The sequence below is a fragment of the Bos mutus genome, chromosome 14, assembly GCF_027580195.1.
Source record: "Bos mutus isolate GX-2022 chromosome 14, NWIPB_WYAK_1.1, whole genome shotgun sequence".
NCBI lineage: Eukaryota > Metazoa > Chordata > Mammalia > Artiodactyla > Bovidae > Bos > Bos mutus.
The window spans coordinates 50743209-50766414 of NC_091630.1; the positions used below are offsets into that span (position 1 = coordinate 50743209).

Here is a 23206-nt window from a genome sequence, read left to right on the forward strand (position 1 = left end):
TTTTTTAAGCTGAGTATTATTGCAGTGTGTGTGTGTGTGTGTGTGTGTGTGTAAGGTTGGCCAAAATATTTGGGTTTTCCCATAAGATGTTACCAGAAAACCTCAATGAATATTTTGGCCAGTCCTACACACCCACACACCCATCCCCAAAACACACACACACACACACACACACACACGAATCAGAAAACCTGAAAGAACATTTGGGCCTTCGCATACACACACACCCATCTTTATTCGTTCATCTACTGATGAATTAGAAAACATGAAAGAACATTTTGGCCAGTCCTACACACCCACACACCCATCCCCAAACACACACACACACACACACACACACACACACACATCTTTATTCCTTCATCTACTGATGAACATTTAGATTGTTTCTTTTCTTGGCCACCACTGCAGGGCTTGTGGAATTTTAGTTGCCTGACCAGACATTGCACAGGGGGTCCTTGGCAGTAAAAGTGTCAGGTTCTAACCGCTGGACCCAGGGAATTGCTTACATTGTTTCCATGCCTTGGCTAATGTAAATAATGCTGCTATGAAGTGTTCCTTTTTTAAATAACATACATTACACCTAGAGTAGTTCTAAAACTTGGTATTATTTCATTATCTATGTTTGTTCTACTAGAAGTCATTTATTTCTGTTTATCTTACAATTGTGATTACTCAGAGTGACATACTGGAGTATATTCAGGGCCATTATTTCCATAATTGTTCCAAAGAGTCTATGTTATTAGAGGTATTAATGGGTGTTCTAAAAAAGGGGGAGTCTTGTGATAAAATGAATTTTGGAAACACTGCATATTGTATATCCCCTTCGGAGAACTCAATGCGTATTAGAGAATTAAAATCTATAATAAAGATACATATTTTCCATCATTTTAGTAATTTACTTGAAAATGGAATTTTGTTTGGAAGAATTTTCTTTTCATTGTCTTAAGGCATTAGCATTCATTAGAACTCAGTTTAGTAAATGCTAATATATTAGTAGACTACAACTAAGCCTCTGTTTTGGCACATTCTGGTTAGCCTTTCATCAGCTGAGTGTGTTTCATTGCTAGAGCTACTTACAGATCATGTTTGGATGTATTCCAAATGAATACTTACTTGTTTATGCTAACCTTTAAATGGTGCCAATACATCTTGCTTCTCATTGCTTTTCTGCTACTGTTTCATTTTAAATAGTCTATGCCTTTTTAGCACACTTCAATTAGAAATGTTTGCATGTTTTTTATTCTTGCCATTTCAGATATGGGAGAAAGGACTACCATAAATGTAAGTGCAGATGGCAACAATGGAACCATAGAGGATGGTAGCGACAGTGAAAATATTCAAGCAAACGGAATTCCAGGAACACCAATTTCTGTTGCTTATACACCGTCCTTACCTGATGACAGATTGTCTGTCTCTTCCAATGATACTCAGGTAGAAATAAAGGAAAAAGTCCTCTTCATCTTAAACATTGATAGGCTACCAGCACCTTGTGGTGAATATATCCAGTTGATAGTGCTGGCTGATTTCAGTTTGAGGAAATAAAAACTTTTTTAATTGATATAAATCTGAGCAGTTTATTTTCTTTAAAATATTGATAGCTAAATTTCCAACTTGGAATGTGTCTTATAGGTGTTCACATCTCCCTCCCATTGAAATTACATTAAAAAAAAATTATCACATATTCATAGGATACTTCTAGTATACTAGGAGAAGAAAGAACTTTTAGCTAGAGAACATTGTCTTTGTTTAGGGCTGCAGTGAAATCCATACTGTAGTAGTAATGGGCCTTCCTCATCCTTCCTCCCCTATATTTGGTATATTTTTTCCTTACCTTTTTAGATAAGGGAATCCTACTCTGAATCATTGCCCCATACATAGGGGTAAGTCTTCTTGGCCTTGCTGGCCTTCATCAGTTAACTTTTAAACATTGCCTGAATAGTCTCGACTGTCTTACGTCTTATCTGCACAAAGTAGACAAAATATAAAATAGGACAAAAAGATAAAATACCCAAGGACTGGTAGTAGAAAGCATAGCTTAGGCCATGGACGAGGTATCTTATCAAGGCACGATGTGCTATTAATAGTTTCTGTTAGTAGTAGTATAAACCAAGTAAACGTTAAGAGTTTGGTAGCTGGGGGAATGTTTTAAAAGAGATATTTATTGTTGGGGATGGGAGTGGCATGTCACCGTAAAGAAAAGCCATGTGGCCATTCCTCATCTGATTTTCCTTCCAATAGAACCCCACACCCTACTGATTGAGTAAAGAATATTGAAGACTGATATGATTTTATACTGGCAAATACCTGTATTTACATGGTGTGTTCACTCATTTAGGAATCTGGAAATTCTTCAGGACCTTCACCTGGTGCTAAGTTTTCCCACATTTTACAAAAGGATGCCTTTCTAGTATTCAGGTCATTGTGTAAACTGTCAATGAAACCACTATCGGATGGACCACCGGATCCAAAGTAAGTCCTCGGCTGTTCTGCCTGACTGATGCAGGTTTTGAAGCTTGAACCTTCTTGTGTCTTTGGGGTTTCTTTTTTCCTCTTTGTCTTTTAGGACCTTCAAAATTATTTTTTAGGGTTATTTTACTTTAATTAAAAAAAAGGAATTAAAAAACAGTGAGTGTCAGAATTTAGCTAGAGTAGATGTCTTGCACTATTTCTGAAAGCACACGAACAGCATTATAGAATTGTGTCTGGTTCATTGTAGGTGCTCATCAGGGATTGAATGACTGAGTGAATTATTTTTTCAGTATAGTACGTAACACTGGAAGTAATGTAGCCCTTTACATGTGTCCTTATGCTAGGCATCTGAAAGCTACCAGTTGAAAGGTAATAAAACCTAACAGAAATAAATCTTAAAAGTCAGAATGTAATATAATAACATACTCATTAAGGTCTGAAAAAATGCTATAAGATAACTTCCTCCTGTGGGGAGCAGGAAATACTTTAAGATAGGAATCACTTGTCTGATTCTCTTCTTATATATTAGTTTAAACAGTAGAGAAGTGCCATTTTTCTAAGTCATAAATTGGCAAATGTCTTTCCATTTAGATGATTCCAATGCAACTGATTCCTGCTGAAGATTGAGTTTGGGAATTTCTAGAGAGCTCTGCTCCTCTGATGTTGCAACATGATGTGTCATATACATCAGTTTTAGGAGAACTTCTGGAATAAGAGCTTGGAGAAGGCCTGAATGATTTTTAGAAAGGAATATTGAAATAGGGGGAAATTCATTTTAAAGACTCTATTTCAGTTTCTAGATGTCAACTGGGAAGAAGACTGGAGACAGTTATATTAAAAACTTTATAAGTTTTGGGAAACCACATTTGTTACACTTTCTACAGTTTTGTTTTCTTTTGTCACAGATTACTGATTCAGTGAGAAACATCTTTTAGGCCCCAAAACCTGGAACTCTCAAATCTTTTTAGGCCCAAATCCTGAGAGGCAGAAAGAAGTACAGTTTATTGATTGTTACATACTTTGAAAATACAGATGCTACATAAAAAGGATTAAGGTTGTTCAGATTACAATGTAAAAGTTGATTATAACTATATATTTAAAATTTTTAGTATGAGGGGAGGCGGAAACTGACAGCTTTGACAGCTCATTCTGGATTGATGAAACCTTCTTTAAGGAGAAGATAAGAATTTGGTCCTAGTGTTGAAGGCCATTTTTGCCATTATTTAAAAATATTATTGACCTTAAAAGCCTTATATGTTTGTTTTTCCTAAATCAAACCTTTAATATTACAAAGGATAATTATGAGGATTAATATAAATTATCCTCCTACATGGTGGGTTTAAATCAAATACTAGGAAATTTTGTTGGACCATAAAAAAAACCTTCTTGACCACCAGAGTCATTAAATACTGGAACTGAATTTTGAAAGAGATCAGATTTTCTACCCCTAAAACTGTTCTTTTTCCAGAATATATGATTTTCTATCTTGAATGGTATTTTTCCAAAATTAATGATCTCTTATATATAGTTACATAATTTTCTTTTTTGTGTTTGCTTCTCTTTATATTTTGTGGCCTTTCTAAGATAATGATCCAGGAATTGTTCTTTAAGCTGGAATCATATTAATAATTTGAAACTACCCCATGAAAAACTGCAAACCTGTAATTTCAAGCTTGTTTTGCCTGTCAAAAGTATACTTGTGTTATAAGACAGTGATTTGCTCATTTCTTCATTGATAGATATCTTATACTTAGTAGATACTTAATGTTTAAATAAGAACATGAATAAATCCATTGATTATTTTGATCCATGCTAACAAGGCATTCTGTTAGATGCTGGGAATACAACTGGGGAAACATTAAAACTGTGTTAGAGAATGGTAAGCTACAGGATTTAGCTACCGTTGGAATTGAGCAAAAAGGGTGATAAATGTGAGCTAGACTAGGAAGTAGCAGTAGTGGATAAGCCTGGGAAAGCTTGGCGGCAAGGGGGAATACCTGGTCCACTCTGTATTTTCCTGTAGCTATTCAGTCGTAGCTCTCATTGTTTCTAACTTGATTTATCTACTTTTTGGCAGGGTGGTTGGTTTTGGTTTTGGTAATACTATATCTGCTGTACATACGGATTCATAGATTCAGAGGCATAGGCCATCTTGGAAACATGACTGTGTATTAATGAGCTGTGATATTATTGGTTCCAGTTTCATTTCAAAGATGGCAGTATTTTTTGTGGTTCCTATTTGCATAAAATTAAATATTCCCTGTTAGTTTTAGGTCCTTGAGTCGCTTGACACTTTAACCATAAAATTTTTAAGGTAGAAATCAAGAGCAATTAAGCTTACTATATGGTAGAAATGTGACTGAGTAAAATTTGGAATAAATAAACATAAGAACCATCTGCTAAGCATTTAAATGTGTCCTGTATTTGGAAAGTTGCCAAGGATAAATCACTCAATCTCCTTGGTCTATTGGACTTAAAAAACCTGTTTCAATGGGAGAAAAATTGTATTTGTGAAATCCTGATAATTAAAATTTTAGATATTGATCAGAAAAATAAAATTTTAAATTTAAGCTTAAATGTATTTTTCAGCTTTTCATTATAAAAATATTTATTAATAGAGTGAATGGGTAAGCTACTAAGAGGTACAAGTATTCTAAAAGCCTCTATTTTTTTTTTTTTTAAATTTAAATGGTTACTGAAAAAGTAAGCTTTAAATAATGCTTTGTTAATGCCCTAATAGTGTGTTTTATTACTGTTCAGGATTTTTGAGTAGCATAACTTAGAAAAAAAGTACTTTGGAACCTATTTATACTAAATTTGGCCCTTCGTCTGAGAAGTTCACAATGATTTATAAAGAGTGAAATATATTTGTGAAAGACAGGAACAAGGCATAAATCTTTTCTTGTTCAAAGGAGTAAGCTGATGTTAGATATGTGTGAATGATAAAAGTTCTTGAAGTTATGTGGTAGAAGAGAACACCAGTGGAACTACGTATTACTAGCGGCTAAACTTACTTGTGTACTTTTCTTTTTTTATGCTGTTGAGTTTTCTCTTTCTTTCCATGTAAAGGTTTATGGAATTATGTGGTATAGGAAATATCTTCGGAACAACCCATTGTCACCATGATGCTACACTTGTCCACATACTGTGCCTTCTTTTTTGTATTTTAGGTCTCATGAGTTACGATCCAAGATTCTTTCACTGCAGTTACTTCTATCCATTCTGCAGAATGCAGGACCTATTTTCAGGACAAATGAGATGTTTATTAATGCTATAAAGCAGTATCTGTGTGTTGCACTCTCAAAAAATGGAGTTTCATCTGTCCCAGAGGTTTTTGAGCTGTCTCTTTCCATATTTCTTACTTTGTTATCAAACTTCAAGACACATCTGAAGATGCAGATTGAGGTATGTTCTGCATTTAGGCATTGTTGGATATTTCATTTGTTTCATGTTAAATCATATTTTAACACACTGGAAAGTTCAGAACATGAAATAATACTTGTGTATTGTTGTGTTAACATTTGCCTACAAAGTGCTAAGCACTCAGTAAGCACTAAGAATGCCAAATCAAATTAAGACATAGCTCCTGCCTTCACAGAATTTATAGTAGTTCCACGAATGATTTTAATTGTCTTGAATTAATTTGGTCCTCACAATAACTTTCCTATTGTATGTATGGTACGTAATAGTGAATTTGGTTATCTTGAAAGGAAGCTCTAAATAAATACTTTGTCTATGTGGTTTTAAGCTATTTAAGTTTTTAGTACTTTAAAGAGGTGATCACGAAGAATTATATTTTAGGGATTATATTTAGGAGATTTGAAATTTTAGCTTTTGTATTTTTTCCCCAATGTACTTATTATATTCCTCAAGTTTTCTCTTAACATCTTTGGAACTAGAATAACAGTTACATCATTCTAAAATATTTCCAGAGACTTAGCAAAATGAAACTAGGGGATGTTTCTAACCATGACATGTATTATGCAAGTGTACCAATTCATGATCTTTTTTTCACACCTTCAAATAATTCAGTATATAAAAACAGCACTTTTTGTTTTACCTATTTAATGGGTTTCTTTTCACAATTTGTCCTTTGTGGAAATATTTGTTTTGGTTGGGACATGATATAATTTAGAAACACTTCTGCTAGTCAACTTTTACCTTCATGTTTTGTTTGATATGGTATGCAGGTTACATTTTAATTTTTATTCCTGACTCTAATAATTCATTAGCTCACAGGAAGAATAAATTATTACTTTGCCAGAGTTTTAATATCTCCTTTATTGTAAATGTTCTGTAGTATCAGATTCATGTAGAGCATTATTATGGGAATGAGACAGAATAAGGCTTTGGTATTTAAAGTAAAAATTTTTTAATTTGGGTCCTATTTTTGGACAGGAAGAAGTTTCAGGTGCATTTTTGTTGTAAAGTTTTTGATGTTTGCCATATATATGTTAAAATAATACAAGGCAAAACTAGAAAGTTACTGTTTTTAGATAGTTTTTTCTCATTATCTTCAGGAACTACAAATAAGAGACTTTAAAATAAAAACTTGTGAAACTTTTGCTTCTGTAGCAAACCAAAAGTATTTCATTTGATGATGAGGCATTTAAATTGACATTAGAAAATTTTGGAAGACTTTTGTGCATTCAGTTACTACTACTCTGAGACGACTGCTTTAAGTACTATTTAAATGACTCTGTGAAGTATAAATTCTTATGGAACCAGATACCATAAAGCTCATTTAAGTTGTGATTACTGTTTCTATAAAATAAATTTGATATAAAAAATTTTGTGTAGGCATGAATTTAAAGGGAAATACTTAAAGAAATTTCCTGTCTGTTCATAGATGGTAGATTCTCATTAAAACTATTGTAGTAATAGTCTGTTGTTGTGTTTTTTTTTTTTTTTTAAGCGATCAGGTTTATTTCACTCTCGATTGTCCCCTGTGGGGAGAATATGAAGATAAAACAAGATAAATATAGATATGCTTTTAAGAGTACCGAACATATTCAAATACAGGATGAACTGTGTTCCAGTTGGAGAGAAGCCAACATAAGACAACCTAAATTTGCAAAACAGAATTGAGATGGTTGTTACATGAAGATTTATTTTATGAGAATATTCACTTCAGAGTTTTTACAATATGATTTTTCCTTGGGTAGTAACTTACAGTATCTATTTTAGAAAATACAGTTTATACACACTTTTTCAAGACAATATCTATTATGTGAAGACAAAGTACTTCTGTTATTTTACATGTATTTCATGATAGGTGCTCTGTAAATCTTTAGAATTTTTTTTTTAGAGCCCCTGTTGATCGGCATGGTGTCTTAAATTACTCTGATAGTCTTTTGCTTATTAGTGCAATTCAATAACCCATAGATAGTAGCTAAAGACGTTTTCCCCCTGTTTTCTCCAAATTTGTGTTTTTTATTTATCCCATAAATGAGGGATATTCACACTGATTCACAGCACCATTAAGCTTCTCATCTTTCCATGGTGTACTTACTCCAGACGAAATATCCAACAGTTCCATTTATTAAACAATTAGGTCCAAACAACTAAACAATTATTTTTCTGAGCAATGAAGTCTGCATTAAATTGAAGAAAGTAGGGAAAACCACTTAGCCCATTGAGGTATGACCTAAATCAAATCCCTTAGGATTATACAGTGGAAGTGACAAATAGATTCAAGTGATTAGATCTGACAGACTGCCTGAAGAACTATGGACTGAGGTTTGTGACATTGTACAGGAGGCAGTGATCAAAACCATCCCCAAGAATAAGAAATGCAAAAAGGGAAGATGATTGTCTGAGGAGGCCTTACAAATAGCTGTGAAAAGAAGAGAAAGGCAAAGGAGAAAAGGAAAGATAAACCCATTTGAATGCAGATTTCCAAAGAATAGCAAGGAGAGAGAAGAAAGCCTTCCTTAGTGATCAGTGTAAAGAAATAGAGGAAAACAACAGAATGGGAAAGACTAGAGATCTCTTCAAGAAAATTAGAGCAAGGAAACATTTCATGCAAAGATGGGCTCAATAAAGGACAGAAATGGTATGGACCTAATAGAAGCAGAAGATATTAAGAAGAGCTGGCAAGAATACACAGGAGAACTATACAAAAAAGATCTTCACAACCAAGATAATCATGATGGTGTAATCACCAACCTAGAGCCAGACATCCTGGAATGCGAAGTCAAGTGGGCCTTAGGAAGCATCACTACGAACAAAGCTAGTGGAGGTGATGGAATTCCAGTGGAGCTATTTCAAATCCTGAAAGATGATGCTGTGAAAGTGCTGCACTCAATATGCCAGCAAATTTGGAAAACTCAGCAGTGGCCACAGGACTGGAAAAGGTCAGTTTTCATTCCAATCCCAAAGAAAGGCAATGCCAAAGAATGCTCAAACTACTGCACAGTTGCACTCATCTCCCACGCTAGTAAAGGAGTGCTCAAAATTCTGCAAGCCAGACTTCAGCAATACGTGAACCGTGAACTTCCAGATATTTAAGCTGGATTTAGAAAAGGCAGAGGAACCAGAGATCAAATTGCCAGCATCCGTTGGATCATCAAAAAAGCAAAAGGGTTCAAGAAAAACATCTGCTTTATTGACTGTGCCAAAGCCTTTGACTGTGTGGATCACAGTAAACTGTGGAAAATTCTGAAAGAGATGGGAATACCACACTACCTGACCTTCCTCCTGAGAAATCTGTATGCAGGTCAGGAAGCAACAGATAGAACTGGAATGGAACACAGACTGGTTCCAAATAGGAAAAAGGAGTGTGTCAAGGCTGTATATTGTCACCCTGCTTATTTAACATATATGCAGAGTACATCATGAGAAACTCTGGGCTGGATGAAGCACAAGCTGGAATCAAGATTGCCATGAGAACTATCAATAACCTCAAATATGCAGATGACACCATCCTTATGGCAGAAAGCGAAGAAGAACTAAAGAGCCTCTTGATGAAAGGGAAGTACTTGCGTTTGAAAGAGGAGAGTGAAAAAGTTGGCTTAAAACTCAGCATTCAGAAAACTAAGATCATGTCATCTGGTCCCACCACTTCATGGCAAATAGATGGGGAAACAGTGGAAACAGTGTCAGACTTTATTTTGGGGGGCTCCAAAATCACTGCAGATGATGACTGCAGCCATGAAATTAAAGGATGCTTGTTCCTTGGAAGAAAAGCTGTGACCAACCTAGACAGCATATTAAAAAGCAGAGAACATGTGTACACCTGTGGCAGATTCATGTTGATGTATGGCAAAACCAATACAATATTGTAAAGTAAAAAAATAAAAATACTTCTGTTTAAAAATAAATAAAAAGCAGAGACAGTACTTTGCCAACAGACGTCTTTCTAGTCAAAGCTATGGTTTTTCCAGTAGTCATGTATGGATGTGAGAGTTGGACCATAAAGAAAGCTGAGCACCAAAGAATTGATGCTTTTGAACTGTGGTGTTGGAGAAGACTCTTGAGAGTCCTTTGGACAGCAAGAAGATCCAACCAGTCCATCCTAAAGGAGATCAGTCCTGGGTATTCATTGGAAGGACTGATGTTGAAGCTGAAACTCCGATACTTTGGCCACCTGATGCGAAGAGCTGACTCATTTGAAAAGACCCTGATGCTGGGAGTGATTGTGGGCAGGAGGAGAAGGGGATGACAGAGGATGAGATGATTGGGTGGCATCACCGACTCAATGGACATGAGTTTGAGTAGGCTCCGGGAGTTGGTGATGGACAAGTAGGCCTGGCGTGCTGCATTCCATGGGGTCGCAAAGAGTCGGAAACGACTGAGCCGCTGAATAACTGAAGTCTGCATTTGGGGGCAGGGTTGGAAGCACACATAAATTGAAAGAAAAAAGGTTTTATGTCATTGTTAAATAGCAGTTACTGACTACTGGAATGTATGAGCCTGTTGGACACTACACAACTTCTCAGACCTTGAAATCAAACTGGACACTGCCACCCTCATTTCTTCCTTTGATTTTCATGGACTACCTGCTACCTTTCATAGCAACCACTAATCCCCAGGTTTGCGAAAATGATGATGTCATTGAAAGGAATGTAGTGTGATCTAATTGATGATGAATCTGTGAACAGTCTTTTGAGGTTTCCACAGATACTCAGAGGGACTATTGTATTTCCCTCTGAATTTTCCCTCAGAAATTCTCATGGCATCCATCTTGAGTTTGCTTCAGCATTCTGGGGCGCCTTGGTGCAGTATTTGGGAACTGTGGCTGCAAATATGCATTGAATGCCTACTGTATATGCCACGCAGTGTGGACACAATGCTTAGCAAGAATGACCTTGTATCTGCCCTCTAAGAGCTTACAGTCTTACAGGAAATACTGACATTGGACAAGTCATAGAAATATATTAAATTTTGTGAAAGAAAAGCTCATTACAAGGGTACATCACCCATTTGGGGAGGCGAAGATGTTAGTAGTCCTAAATTATAAATATGAATTTTTGGATTCATAATAGCATGTGCCATAAAAGTTATTATGTTGTTCTAGGTTTTCTTTATCACTTATCCCCTCTTAAGTTACAGTTACTTTTCCAAAATAAATATGAGTCTGAAAATTCTTAGCTCTTAAATTGAAATTAATTAGGTTAACTAAACCCTTTGTGCTGGACATTATTTGATGTAAAGAATAGTTAGAAATAGTTTTATAGTTTTCAGACATAGATTTCTACTTGTGTGAATAATTATAAAAATATAACAATATATGAGAATTAGATCCTTTTTAATTGTGTAGATTATAACATTAGTTACTTTAAAATCTAGGAACCCTCAGGCTTGCCCAGTACTATAATGTCTGAAAAAATGTAACTGATGAATAGAATATAGTTTATGGTCTACGGGGGATTAAAAAATGAAATAGTTTTATTAGTTTTGTAAATATATTTAAGAAATAATCTCCCAGAACTCCAGATTTTTGCAGATTTCATTTGTAGTGACTATGTGATAACAAAATACAGTGATGTGAAGTCAGTTCTTTTATTGCAAAGGCCAGTGGGAGTGACCAGCTCATGTTATTGAAGTCCTGACATTTCAGAAACAGAACTCTAAAGGAGTTGAACCCCAGGACCGTGGGTCCTGATCTTTGCTTTACAACTAAGGGACATTTACAAAGCGATCACATATATGAATTATAAACAATATTTTAAGTAGAGGTTTTTCCCTAATCACAGGTGTTCTTTAAAGAAATTTTCCTATATATTTTGGAGACCTCTACCAGCTCATTTGACCACAAATGGATGGTTATTCAGACATTAACAAGGATTTGTGCAGGTATTTGAAATTACCCTTCTTTATTATCTCTTTCTTACTGTGAGATATTTAAAAGGCCATATTCTAGATGCCTTTTGTTAAAATTAACATATTGCTCTGTTACAGATGCTCAGAGTGTAGTGGATATATATGTAAACTATGATTGTGACTTAAATGCAGCAAACATATTTGAACGACTAGTAAATGACCTGTCAAAAATTGCCCAAGGACGAGGCAGTCAAGAACTTGGTATGAGTAATGTTCAGGTAAGAACTTGAAAAACATTTTCAAATTGGAACTTTGCCAAGGAAGAGCTATTTGTTTTCCTTAAAAGATTTGTTGTTGTTTTAATTGCTTTTATGAATTCTTTTGTAGGAACTGAGCCTAAGGAAAAAAGGTTTAGAATGCTTAGTGTCAATTTTGAAGTGCATGGTTGAATGGAGCAAGGATCAGTATGTGAATCCCAACTCACAGACGACTCTTGGTAAGCTGATATTTGAACCTAATTTTTCGTCATTTAAGTAAGTGATACTGTGGAGGATGGTTGCAGATGCCACTGAACCAGTTTAATGACATCTTTCCCATTTAGCTGATGAAGCAGAGTTCTCTGTGAGTTAAATAACAAACTTAAAATTATGAATTTCTCAACTTAGTTATCCAAACTTTTTTCTTTCTAAATCTTCCAGAAGTATTTTGCATATCACATTAAAGTGAATCATGTTTATGCAGCTTTGTTAGAGGATAATTATAGAAGAAACATATAAAAACCAGAAATATTTTAAGAAGATTGACTTGTTCATTTATGTTTGACATTTACCCTTACTCAGAGAAAAACTCATAGCTGCAGGGTCATCTTGGTGTTATCTTAGTCAAGAGTGCTATGAGGGAAAACTATTCCAAAACTGTTCCTTGAGCTGAGAGCAGAAACCCAGTGAATACTCAGCACTGTAGTTGTGAAAAGAACTGATGGTACAAATTGTACACGTACTAATTGCAGTGTGTTGTAGTATCAGTGTATATGATCTGTTACAGCAGTTAATACATTATTTGTATTAAATAATAGATATTAAGCAACATGAAATTATCTTGCCTTATTTGAGAAATCTTTTTCCTTTGACAGAATAATTTATTGAGGCAGTTTTTCAACTTACAGGTCAGGAAAAACCCTCAGAGCAAGAGACGAGTGAAATGAAACACCCAGAGACAATAAACAGATACGGAAGTTTAAATTCCCTGGAGTCAACGTCATCATCAGGAATAGGCAGCTACAGCACACAGATGTCTGGCACTGATAATCCGGAGCAGTTCGAAGTCCTCAAGCAGCAGAAAGAAATAATAGAACAAGGGATAGACTTGTGAGTGTACGATTCTAAGGAGAAATGTTACTGAATGTTCCTCTGCCAGTTCTGTGCCGCCTTGTCCTGGGTTTCTCTACATCTTTGGATTATATTTAGTCCCTTCTTATTCCCACCCTTCAGTGAATAAAATGAGGCACAGTTCAACCAGACCCAAGACTCCCGGTGACTCCTTAGTCCGCGCCCCTTGTTCGTTGGAGTCTAGCCCAGACAGACCCTTGTGATGTGCGTTAATTTTGTACCTCGTTTTACATGCTGTTGAACATCATCCGAGCAGTTTTGCTTTGTTCATTTAGCTCAGTTAAAAGAACTCAGAAAATTTCAAGTATAGAACGTCTCCTGCCAGTGTTGCTCCTTTACAGGTTTCATATTTTCCTCACTTCAGTTACGGATGTGCTACTCTTATTAGTGATTGATTGTTACTGCTTGCATTTTTATATGTTGATAAGGTGATCACCTCATTTTCAGACTTGAATACTGTACCCGACTCTGCTCTTGTGAAGTCAGTTTTCCTGCTAAGCTGTGTGCTATCAGCTCCTGGGCTGTTTTGGGTCTAAATAGGCCCATACTGCTTTCCTTCCTCTTATCGCCGGTCTCTTCTTTCAAAGAGATTCTCTAAGGAAAACTGAACTTGCTGGCTTTTATCCATGAATCTCAATCCATGAATCTAAACTGTTAAAAAAAATTCCCTTATATGTTTACTTGGCTTGCTACCTCCACTGTAAAGCATTTCTTCCTGAATCTTAAGCAGCAGCTTTTGCTAAATGTTCAGGGGTCCCTTTTCACTGTTAATGTTAAAAGAAAAAAAGTTGATAAAATGTACACATACTTATCGTCATAAAACTATAAAATCTCAAAAGTAGCCTCAGAAACAGCCATCAATACTTCATTGATTCATTTATTCTAACTGTTCTGCTCCTGCTGCTGCTGCTAAGTCGCTTCAGTCGTGTCCGACTCTGTGCGACCCCATAGACGGCAGCCCACCAGGCTCCCCCGTCCCTGGGATTCTCCAGGCAAGAGTACTGGAGTGGGGTGCCATTGCCTTCTCCATCTAACTGTTCATTCAGTATTTATTGAAGTCCCATCTGTTGCAGACATTATGCAAAGTGCTGGAAAACCTGAGGATTGAAACAGTCCTTGTTTCTGAGGTCACAGGGTCTAGTATTTGCAAACAGATGCTCGTATTGAAATTTTGTAAGTCACTCAGCAAACACATGTTTGGTACTTGGGACTGTTTACCAAGAACCATGAAGGTTCAGTTCAGTTCAGTGGCTCAGTCATATCCGGCTCTTTGCAACCCCGTGGACTGCAGCATGCCAGGCCTACCTGTCCATCACCAACTCCCGGAGCCTACTCAAACTCATGTCCATTGAGTCAGTGATGCCATCCAACCATCTCATCCTCTGTCGTCCCCTTCTCCTCCTGCCCTCAATCTTTCCCAGCATCAGGGTCTTTTCAAATGAGTCAGCTCTTCGCATGGGGTGGCCAGAATATTGGAGTTTCAGCTTCAACATCAGTCCTTCCAATGAACACCCAGGACTGATCTCCTTTAGGATGGACTGGTTGGATCTCCTTGCAGTCCAAGGGACTCTCAAGAGTCTTCTCCAACACCACAGTTCAAAAGCATCAATTCTTTGGTGCTCAGCTTTCTTTATGGTCCAACTCTCACATCCATACATGACCACTGGAAAAACCATAGCCTTGACTAGACGGACCTTTGTTGTCAAAGTAATATCTCTGCTTTTTATTATGCTGTCTAGGTTGGTCATAACTTTCCTTCCAAGGAGTAAGCGTCTTTTAATTTTATGGCTGCAGTTACCATCTGCAGTGATTTTGGAGCCCCCAAAAATAAAATCAGCCACTGTTTCCCCATCTATTTGCCATGAAGTGATGGGACCAGATGCCATGATCTTAGTTTTCTGAATGTTGAGCTTTAAGCCAACTTTTTCACTCTCCTCTTTCACTTTCATCAAGAGGCTTTTTAGTTCTTCACTTTCTGCCATAAGGGTGGTGTCATCTGCATATCTGAGGTTATCCTTATATTTGATATTACAGTCCAAGTATGGGCAAAATATATTTTCTACTAGTACTGAGTGATGTCCATAGTGGAGTGTTATACAGAGTTATGCCAAGGTAGGAAAATTCAGTTTGAAGTATTAATACTGAGGAGTGAGGGAGCACTCACTGGGCCCCTGAGTGGACATGTCCCCTGCCTCCAGTTCTCCTCCCAGCCACTGCGCGTGCATTCTGCTTCACACTTCAGTGAGCACAGTGTGCTCGCAAGGTACTCTTCCTCAGCTCTTCCTTTCATGACACCACTCTGTCCGGTCCCTCCTACCTTCTGACCATGCCACCTCAGTCTTGGTATGGGCTCTTCATCCAGACCACATGTCTTAACATTTCCAGTGTCTGTCCCTCATGACTTCAACTACTGTGTGCTAACATCTCACAAGCCTCAAGTGTTATTTTTCACATAGAAACTCTACTGAACTCCAGACTCTTCTCTAATTGCCCATTGGACATCTCCCCTGGACACTGCATAACTTCTCACACTCGGCATGTCCATAACCATATTTATCAGTCTCCATAATCAACTCCCCAATACAACCCAAAACAAACGACAAATAGAAAACCCTATTGTTTCCCATCCAGGGTAGTAACCCCAGCATGCTACTAAGTAATGAGCTAAAATCGCAGGAATTACCTTAGATTTCCTCAGTTGATCTGATTTGTCACTAAATCCAGTTGATTCCACTTCCAGAATATTTCTGCAGTTTATTGTCTTTATCTCCCACAGTTGTTTTCTCAAGTCACGCCATCACCATTTCATGCCTTGAGTATTAAACTCTTTGAGTTGGCTTGCTTTCTTTGGTCTCATTTATTCTTTCATCTTTTCTTACACTTAGCTGGAGTCCTCTTTCTTTGAATGAAATCTGCTTCTGTTTCCCTCCTCTCTCCCTGTTAGAGGATAAAGCCACAGCTTTTTCTCATAGTTCATAATACCCTCATGATTTAAATCTGCTGGTCTCTTAGGTACCTCTTCATCTCACCTGATTTTTCCAACAATGCAGAGCTATTTAATATCATGCTGTCTTATGCTTTATGCTTTTGTGTGTTTGTATGACCTCTTCCTCTCTGGGATATTTTTCTTACTGTTCATAATAGTTGTCAGCATTCTTCAAAGCTCAGCTCCATAGTCACCTTCCCAGGAGCTCGATCACGGTCATCTCTGTTAACCAGTCAACTCCTCTGCTGCGCTGTCTTCTCAATAATACATTATTTGTTGCATTTTCACTGTTAAATGTTTTCTTAATTTATAAAAATTTAAAAATAATTTTTACTATTACAATTTAAAAATTTTTTCCTCAGTTAGAGTGAGAGCTTCTCAAGAGCAGAAGTTGTGTTTATCTCCGGGAAGAATGCTTGATTTTGATTTGTGTATGTGGCAGCAGTTTAATTAGGAGTTGATAGGGGAGTGTTGGGAGGACAGAGCAGGGGAGGACATTTCAGACAGAATGGCACTGGCAGAGGGACAGGAGGACATTTGAGGACCATGGTTAAGCGCGGCAGGAGGTGACATGAGAGCACTGAGTTGGATCCAGATTACAGGGGCCTCTCTTCTCCATGTAAAGAAGGTTTTGTCTTGTTCTCGGCGTTGGTATTCTATTGAAGGATTTTAAGCCAGAGGTCCAACAGCGACAGATTTCTGTTTGCGACACATGACCTTGCCAGCAGCTTGAAGAAATTATGGGAATGTGAGCAAACACGAGATAGGGAGACCAGTTAGGAGTGCTTGCAGTACCCAGGTGATGGGGCCACAAACTAATTGTTGGACCAATGAAGGGAGAAAGAAATGATTTAGGAACAGAGAGGTGACACTTGACTCAGATATTAAACCATGAAGGAGAATTCTCCAGTGAATGGAGCACAAGGGCATGTGGAGAAAATAAGATGCTGCAAATGCTTTTTGTTTAGGGAATGAGAAGGGGATGCGTGGAGGTGGATGAGAGGAACAAGCTGTATGGAGGAAGGTTTTGTATGTCTGTCTAATCAGTGTGAAGTTTATTTTGAAAACACTGGGTATATAAATTTTTTTATAAGGGAAATAACGCCATCTGGTTGTAGCTAAAACAGTCACCAAAATTCCAGTTGTGTGTTTTAAAAGCAAGAAACTTAGAATTAATCATTGAATAAAAGAATGAGCCAAGATTACTTGAGTACTTGTGCTGCTGAGTTGCTTCAGTCGTGTCCGACTCTGTGTGACCCCATAGATGGCAGCCCACCAGGCTCCTCCGTCCCTGGGATTCTCCAGGCAAGAACACTGAAGTGGGTTGCCATTTCCTTCTCCAAGGCATGAAAGTGAAAAGTGAAAGTGAAGTCGCTCAGTCGTGTCTGACTCTTAGCGACTCCATGGACTGCAGCCTACCAGGCTCCTCCGTCCATGGGATTTTCCAGGCAGGAGTACTGGAGTGGGGTGCCATTGCCTCCTCCGTGAGCACTTAGGGAGACTGTATATTAAAAGCATGAGAAATTTAGTATTCATATCCTTTTACTCAGAGTTTATCTACTGAAGGGCCTTATCTCACATATGAAATGATCTGTATCAATGATAAAGATTGCCCTCCATTTGAGATTCTTGTCTAAGAAGAAAAAATAAAACTTTGCATAATGTATTATTTTGTGTGCATTTGTTCATTGATTATTTTAAGTAAAGTGCTGGAAACCTAATTTACTGTAGTTTTAGATCTTTTCAGGGAATATGAATGGCTTTCTGTTTCTAATGTTCCTTTTAACTTTAACATCATCCAGATTTACTAAGAAACCAAAGAGAGGAATCCAGTACCTCCAAGAACAAGGGATGCTTGGCACCACCCCTGAAGACATTGCCCAGTTCTTACACCAAGAGGAAAGATTAGACTCAGTAAGAACACCATGTTACTTCATCCTAGCCTTTTCTATAGGATTTCTTTTTAAGTTAACAATAATATGTGTTGCTGCCCCTTTCAAATGCCCTAAGTATGTAAAAATAAACTAGCTAGCTGTTCTTAATTTTGCTTTTTAATTTTCTATATTCAAAAAATATCTTGATTTTTATTTTTTAATGCATTTTGGTACATTTAACTTCACATTCAAAATAGTTAATTAACCCTGTGGTTAATGGACTAGTTAACTGTGGATCTTATGGACTTCTCTGCTTTTTAAAAAATTGGGTGTGTGGGAAGTGTAATGTTCCACTAGGATATCAATTTCTGTCTTTTATTCTTCAGACTCAAGTGGGTGAATTCCTGGGAGATAATGATAAATTTAACAAAGAAGTCATGTATGCTTATGTGGACCAACATGACTTTTCAGGAAAAGATTTTGTTTCAGCCCTTCGTATGTTTCTGGAAGGATTCCGTCTTCCAGGGGAAGCTCAGAAAATTGATCGATTAATGGAAAAATTTGCTGCAAGATATCTAGAATGCAACCAAGGGTAAGCAGGATTCAGATTCAGATGTTTTTTGATTGCTGGCTGATTCCAGAACCTCTTCTGGGAGCCTTGGGTGATCCATAACCCCCTGCCCCAGGGAACTTAGATTGTCTACGACCTGGAAGTGATGAGACAATTCCATAGAATATTATGAGGTAGAACATAAATCTTGAGAGAGAAAATGAAAAGTGATGTGGGGTTAGAGGTAAGTTATTTAAATGGTGTATGTAAACAGTATAAGTTTATAACATGACACATTTATTTTTCCAGGCAAACCCTTTTTGCCAGTGCAGATACTGCTTATGTTTTGGCTTATTCAATTATCATGCTGACCACAGATCTTCATAGTCCACAGGTATGGTATTAACCATAATTTTAAAATATCAGACATCCAAGAAGTGTTTAAATTTCATTTGCTTCATAAAATTGTAATTTCTTCTTAAATATTAAGGAACTGTCACTAGATTTCTGATAGCCATTAATAAAAACATTATTTTTAAGGTTTTAGGTTTAGTTTCCAAAAACTTGGGGAAAATTATCTTTAAATAAACCTATTTGCAAGAATTTCTTATTGCTTCTTAGGGATGAGCTCCTAATGATACCTGTTAGAAGAAGTAAACTATATACTTATTATTAAGCTGAGATGAACTGGACAAATTGTAAAATTTGAGATTAAACTTTATAGGAATTTTTTGGAAATGTATTTTGAGATGTTTAAGACAGGATTGATACAGAAAGTATTGACCACATGTAAGATTTTAATCATTTAAAATTTGTCTTTGGCCTGCTACTGGCAGTATTGTAGAAGCAACTCACTTCCGGGGCTTTCATTATCTAGCATGACACTTTTTTCTGTGGTTTTATAAAGCAGTATACAGATAAAGACTTATTTGAATATTTTCCTATCAAGAATTTTCTGTCAGGTTTTTCACTCTAAAACAAAAGTAACTTTACATTTTACACTGCCTTCCTTTGTTTTTAGAAGGTCATACTTTTAACAAATTTTGTTCTGCTAACGAACTATAACATTAAACGCATCTATGTCATATCTTCTTAATTTTCTTTTTTATTGTAGTTGATTTACAGTGTTGTGCCAGTCTCTGCTATACAGCAAAGTGACTGAATTATACCCATGTGAAAGTGATAGTCGCTCAGTCGTGTCTGATTCTTTGCAACCCCATGGACTTTAGCCCTCCAGGCTTCTCTGTCCATGGGGTTCTCCGGACAAGAATACTGGTGTGGGTTGCCATTCCCATCTCCAAGGGATCTTCCCAACCCAGGGATAGAACCCACGTCTCCCACAGTGCAGGCAGATTCTTTACCATCTGAGCCACCAGGAAGCCCCAGTTATACACATAGACATTCTTTCTTTAATATTCTTATCTATTACAGTTTATCCTAGGATATTGAATATAATCCCCTGTTCTGTTTCAGTCAGTTCAGTTCAGTCACTCAGTTGTGTCCAACTCTTTGCAACCCCATAAACTGCAGCACGCCAGGCCTCCCTGTCCATCACCAACTCCCGGAGTTCACTCAAACTCACGTCCATCGAGTCGGTGATGCCATCCAGCCATCTCATCCTCTGTCATCCCCTTCTCCTCCTGCCCCCAATCCCTCCCAGCATCAGAGTCTTTTTCAATGAGTCAGCTCTTCACATGAGGTGGCCAAAGTACTGGAGTTTCAGCTCTAGCATCATTCCTTCCAATGAACACCCAGGACTGATCTCCTTTAGGCTGGACTGGTTGGATCTCCTTGCAGTCCAAGGAACTCTCAAGAGTCTTCTCCAACACCACAGTTCAAAAGCATCAGTTCTTTGGTGCTCAGCTTTCTTCACTGTCCAACTCTCACATCCATACATGACCACTGGAAAAACCATAGCCTTGACTAGATGGACCTTTGTTGGCAAAGTAATGTCTCTGCTTTTGAATATGCTATCTAGCTTGGTCATAACTTTCCTTCCAAGGAGTAAGCGTCTTTTAATTTCATGGCTACAATCACCATCTGCAGTGATTTTGGAGCCCAAAATAAAGTCTGGCACTGTTTCCACTATTTCCCTATCTATTTCCCATGAAGTGATAGGACCAGATGCCATGATCTTAGTTTTCTGAATGTTGAGCTTTAAGCCAACTTTTTCACTCTCCTCTTTCACTTTCATCAAGAGGCTTTTTAGTTCCTCTTCACTTTCTGCCATAAGGGTGGTGTCATCTGCATATCTAAGGTTATTGATATTTTTCCCACCAACTTGTGCTTCTTCCAGCCCAGCGTTTCTCATGATGTACTCCTCATAGAAGTTAAATAAGCAGGGTGACAATATACAGCCTTGATGGACTCCTTTTCCTATTTGGAACCAGTCTGTTGTTCCATGTCCAGTTCTAACTGTTCTGTATAGTACAACCTTGTTGTTTATCCATCCTCTATATAGTAGTTTACATCTGCTAATTGCATACTCCCAGTTCTTCCTTCTTTCCCTCCTTGCTTCCCCTTGACAACCACAAGTCTCTTCTCTGTGTCTGTTGAGTTTGTTCTGTAGATCAGTTCTTTTGTGCCATATTTTAGATTCCTTATACATTCTTATATATGTACACTCTCGTGTAGGTTATTTTCTTTTTAAACTTCTTTGAATGTTCTTTCACAGTTTCCAGATTGTTAAAAATTTCTGGCTACATACCAGTTCGGGAGCGTTCTCTTGACATCAGTGTTGTATCTTTGTGGCCCTGTTGCTGTCACTGACCATGTGCCTGGAGTCCCACTCCAGCAGTGCTCACTGCCTCTGAGGTGCTGCTCCCTGTCAGGCTGGTGTCCTTGCTCCCATTCAGCCTGCCGGCTCTCAAACAGCTTAGGAGTCCCTGTGAGGATAGGTGGCCTATTAGAAAATTGAACCCCATAATTAGGACCCCATGTAATTTATGATGCAGGACCAGATGAACTGTCACAAATGGTTGCTTTTTTTTTTAAGAATACAAGTAACTTTAAAGAATTTTCTTAAAACTAATTCTCCACTTTCTTAATTGTTTTCAGAGTTAAAATATAAGTGAATTTTCCAAGTCATTTATGTTCCTTTGCTAACTAGAACATTTACCTTTTATATATAGTGTGAATCAGTTTTTAAATTTTTAGATACATTTAGAACATGTTAAATTTTTTTGTTTATTCATTTTCATCAGTGGTAACAATTGGCTTGAAGAGGTTTAAGCATTAAAACTTAATTAGTCACAGCTTAATTTAAGCACATGAGAATAAACGTCAAGAGTAAAGTGTTCCATAAAAGATGAGCCGGAGAAGAAAAGTAGGATTATATTTTACGCTGCTCCCAGAACCCCGCTGTGGCAGAAGTGTTCCGTTTGCGTGGTGTGCTTTTATTTTCTGTACCTGAGACTAATGTATTCTATTCTCTAACGTGCTGGGAGCTCCTTCCCCTCCCTTCCAACCTAGATCCACAAATGTACTTTATTGCTACTTCAGATTTTCTGCCAAGATTTGTTTTGTGTCCGTCTCTGTCTCTCATTGGTATGATGTTAAAATATTGTACCATGTTCAGAATTTCCAGTGATGTTAATCTTCTTGTAGCCTCTTACTAGAAGCACTTGCTTGGTCATTTATTTTGATGTCCCTGCATCATTGCTTTTTTAGTACTCATTAGAAATTTAGGTGAAATGGCTTTCTTTTAATGTTTTTTAAGTGCCTTAACTCAAGTTTTTAAAGGTTTAGTATATTAGAGCGTTTTTCCCTTGAATAATAATGATTACATTTGAAAACTTTTACCATAATATTTTTGCTTTTTTGTAGGAAAACTCCTCTCATCTTTTCTGACATTCTAGAAAGATCTGTTCGCAGAGTAGTCAGAACAGGTGGTGCAGTGGTAAAGAACCCATCTGCCAATGTAGGAGTCGTAAGAGACACGGGTTCGATCCCTGGGTCAGGAAGATCCCCTGGAGGAGGGCACAGCAACCCACTCCAATATTCTTGCCTGGAGAATTCCATGGACAGAGGAGCCTAGTGGGCTACAGTCCATGGGGTTGCAAAGAGTCGGACACGACTGAGCACGCAAAAACACAAAACTAGTTAAATGTTTGTATCCCACTTATTATGTCTTCTGGACCTTCTGGTTTCTCTATAGTTATTTTTGCAAACTTCTGATGATTTACTACTGATGTTGATTGTTATTCTGTGTACCTTCTTCAAAATTTACAAGAGCCTTATCTTTAGAGGTGCCTTAAATTCTTTGTGGAAAGTGGTAGGAATATATTTAACTAATAAGTAAATATAGAGATGTCATGACTTCTGGGTTTTATCCATGGGCAGAAAAGTTTTGGTTGTGCTGGTTACCAAGTTCAGTGGCAGGGCCACCATCTTACATACTACAGATTTATACTCCACAGACTTACCATGGTATGCAGCATGATGTTACTGTCGTGCGTACTCTTAAACAAGATGAAAAGTTCAAAGAATACTTTGCCCACATCACCTAGCATTCAGTTAACCACACTGAGTCAGTCAGCAAGGTTGTTATCTGATTTTAAATTTCAGCTCGTGTTACTCACATCCACTGTTCCATAAAATCAGTTCGCAAATCATTAGCAAACACACTTACGTTCTTTTGAAAGAAGATCTGAATCTTTTTGGTAGCATAAGT

General features: G+C 37.3%; 1 protein-coding gene across 2 annotated transcripts in view; it reads left to right on the plus strand.

Annotated features, from left to right (window-relative positions):
* ARFGEF1 (ARF guanine nucleotide exchange factor 1) overlaps window positions 1–23206 on the plus strand; it is a 131313-nt gene that overhangs the window by 69761 nt on the left and 38346 nt on the right. For both annotated transcript variants that reach the window (XM_005892930.2, XM_070382300.1), the window contains exons 8-17: window positions 1259–1434; window positions 2339–2472; window positions 5643–5877; window positions 11670–11769; window positions 11875–12014; window positions 12124–12232; window positions 12902–13103; window positions 17913–18024; window positions 18371–18576; window positions 18844–18928. In XM_005892930.2, coding sequence (XP_005892992.2) covers window positions 1259–1434; window positions 2339–2472; window positions 5643–5877; window positions 11670–11769; window positions 11875–12014; window positions 12124–12232; window positions 12902–13103; window positions 17913–18024; window positions 18371–18576; window positions 18844–18928 — 1499 coding nt within the window. The remainder of the gene's footprint in view (window positions 1–1258; window positions 1435–2338; window positions 2473–5642; window positions 5878–11669; window positions 11770–11874; window positions 12015–12123; window positions 12233–12901; window positions 13104–17912; window positions 18025–18370; window positions 18577–18843; window positions 18929–23206) is intronic.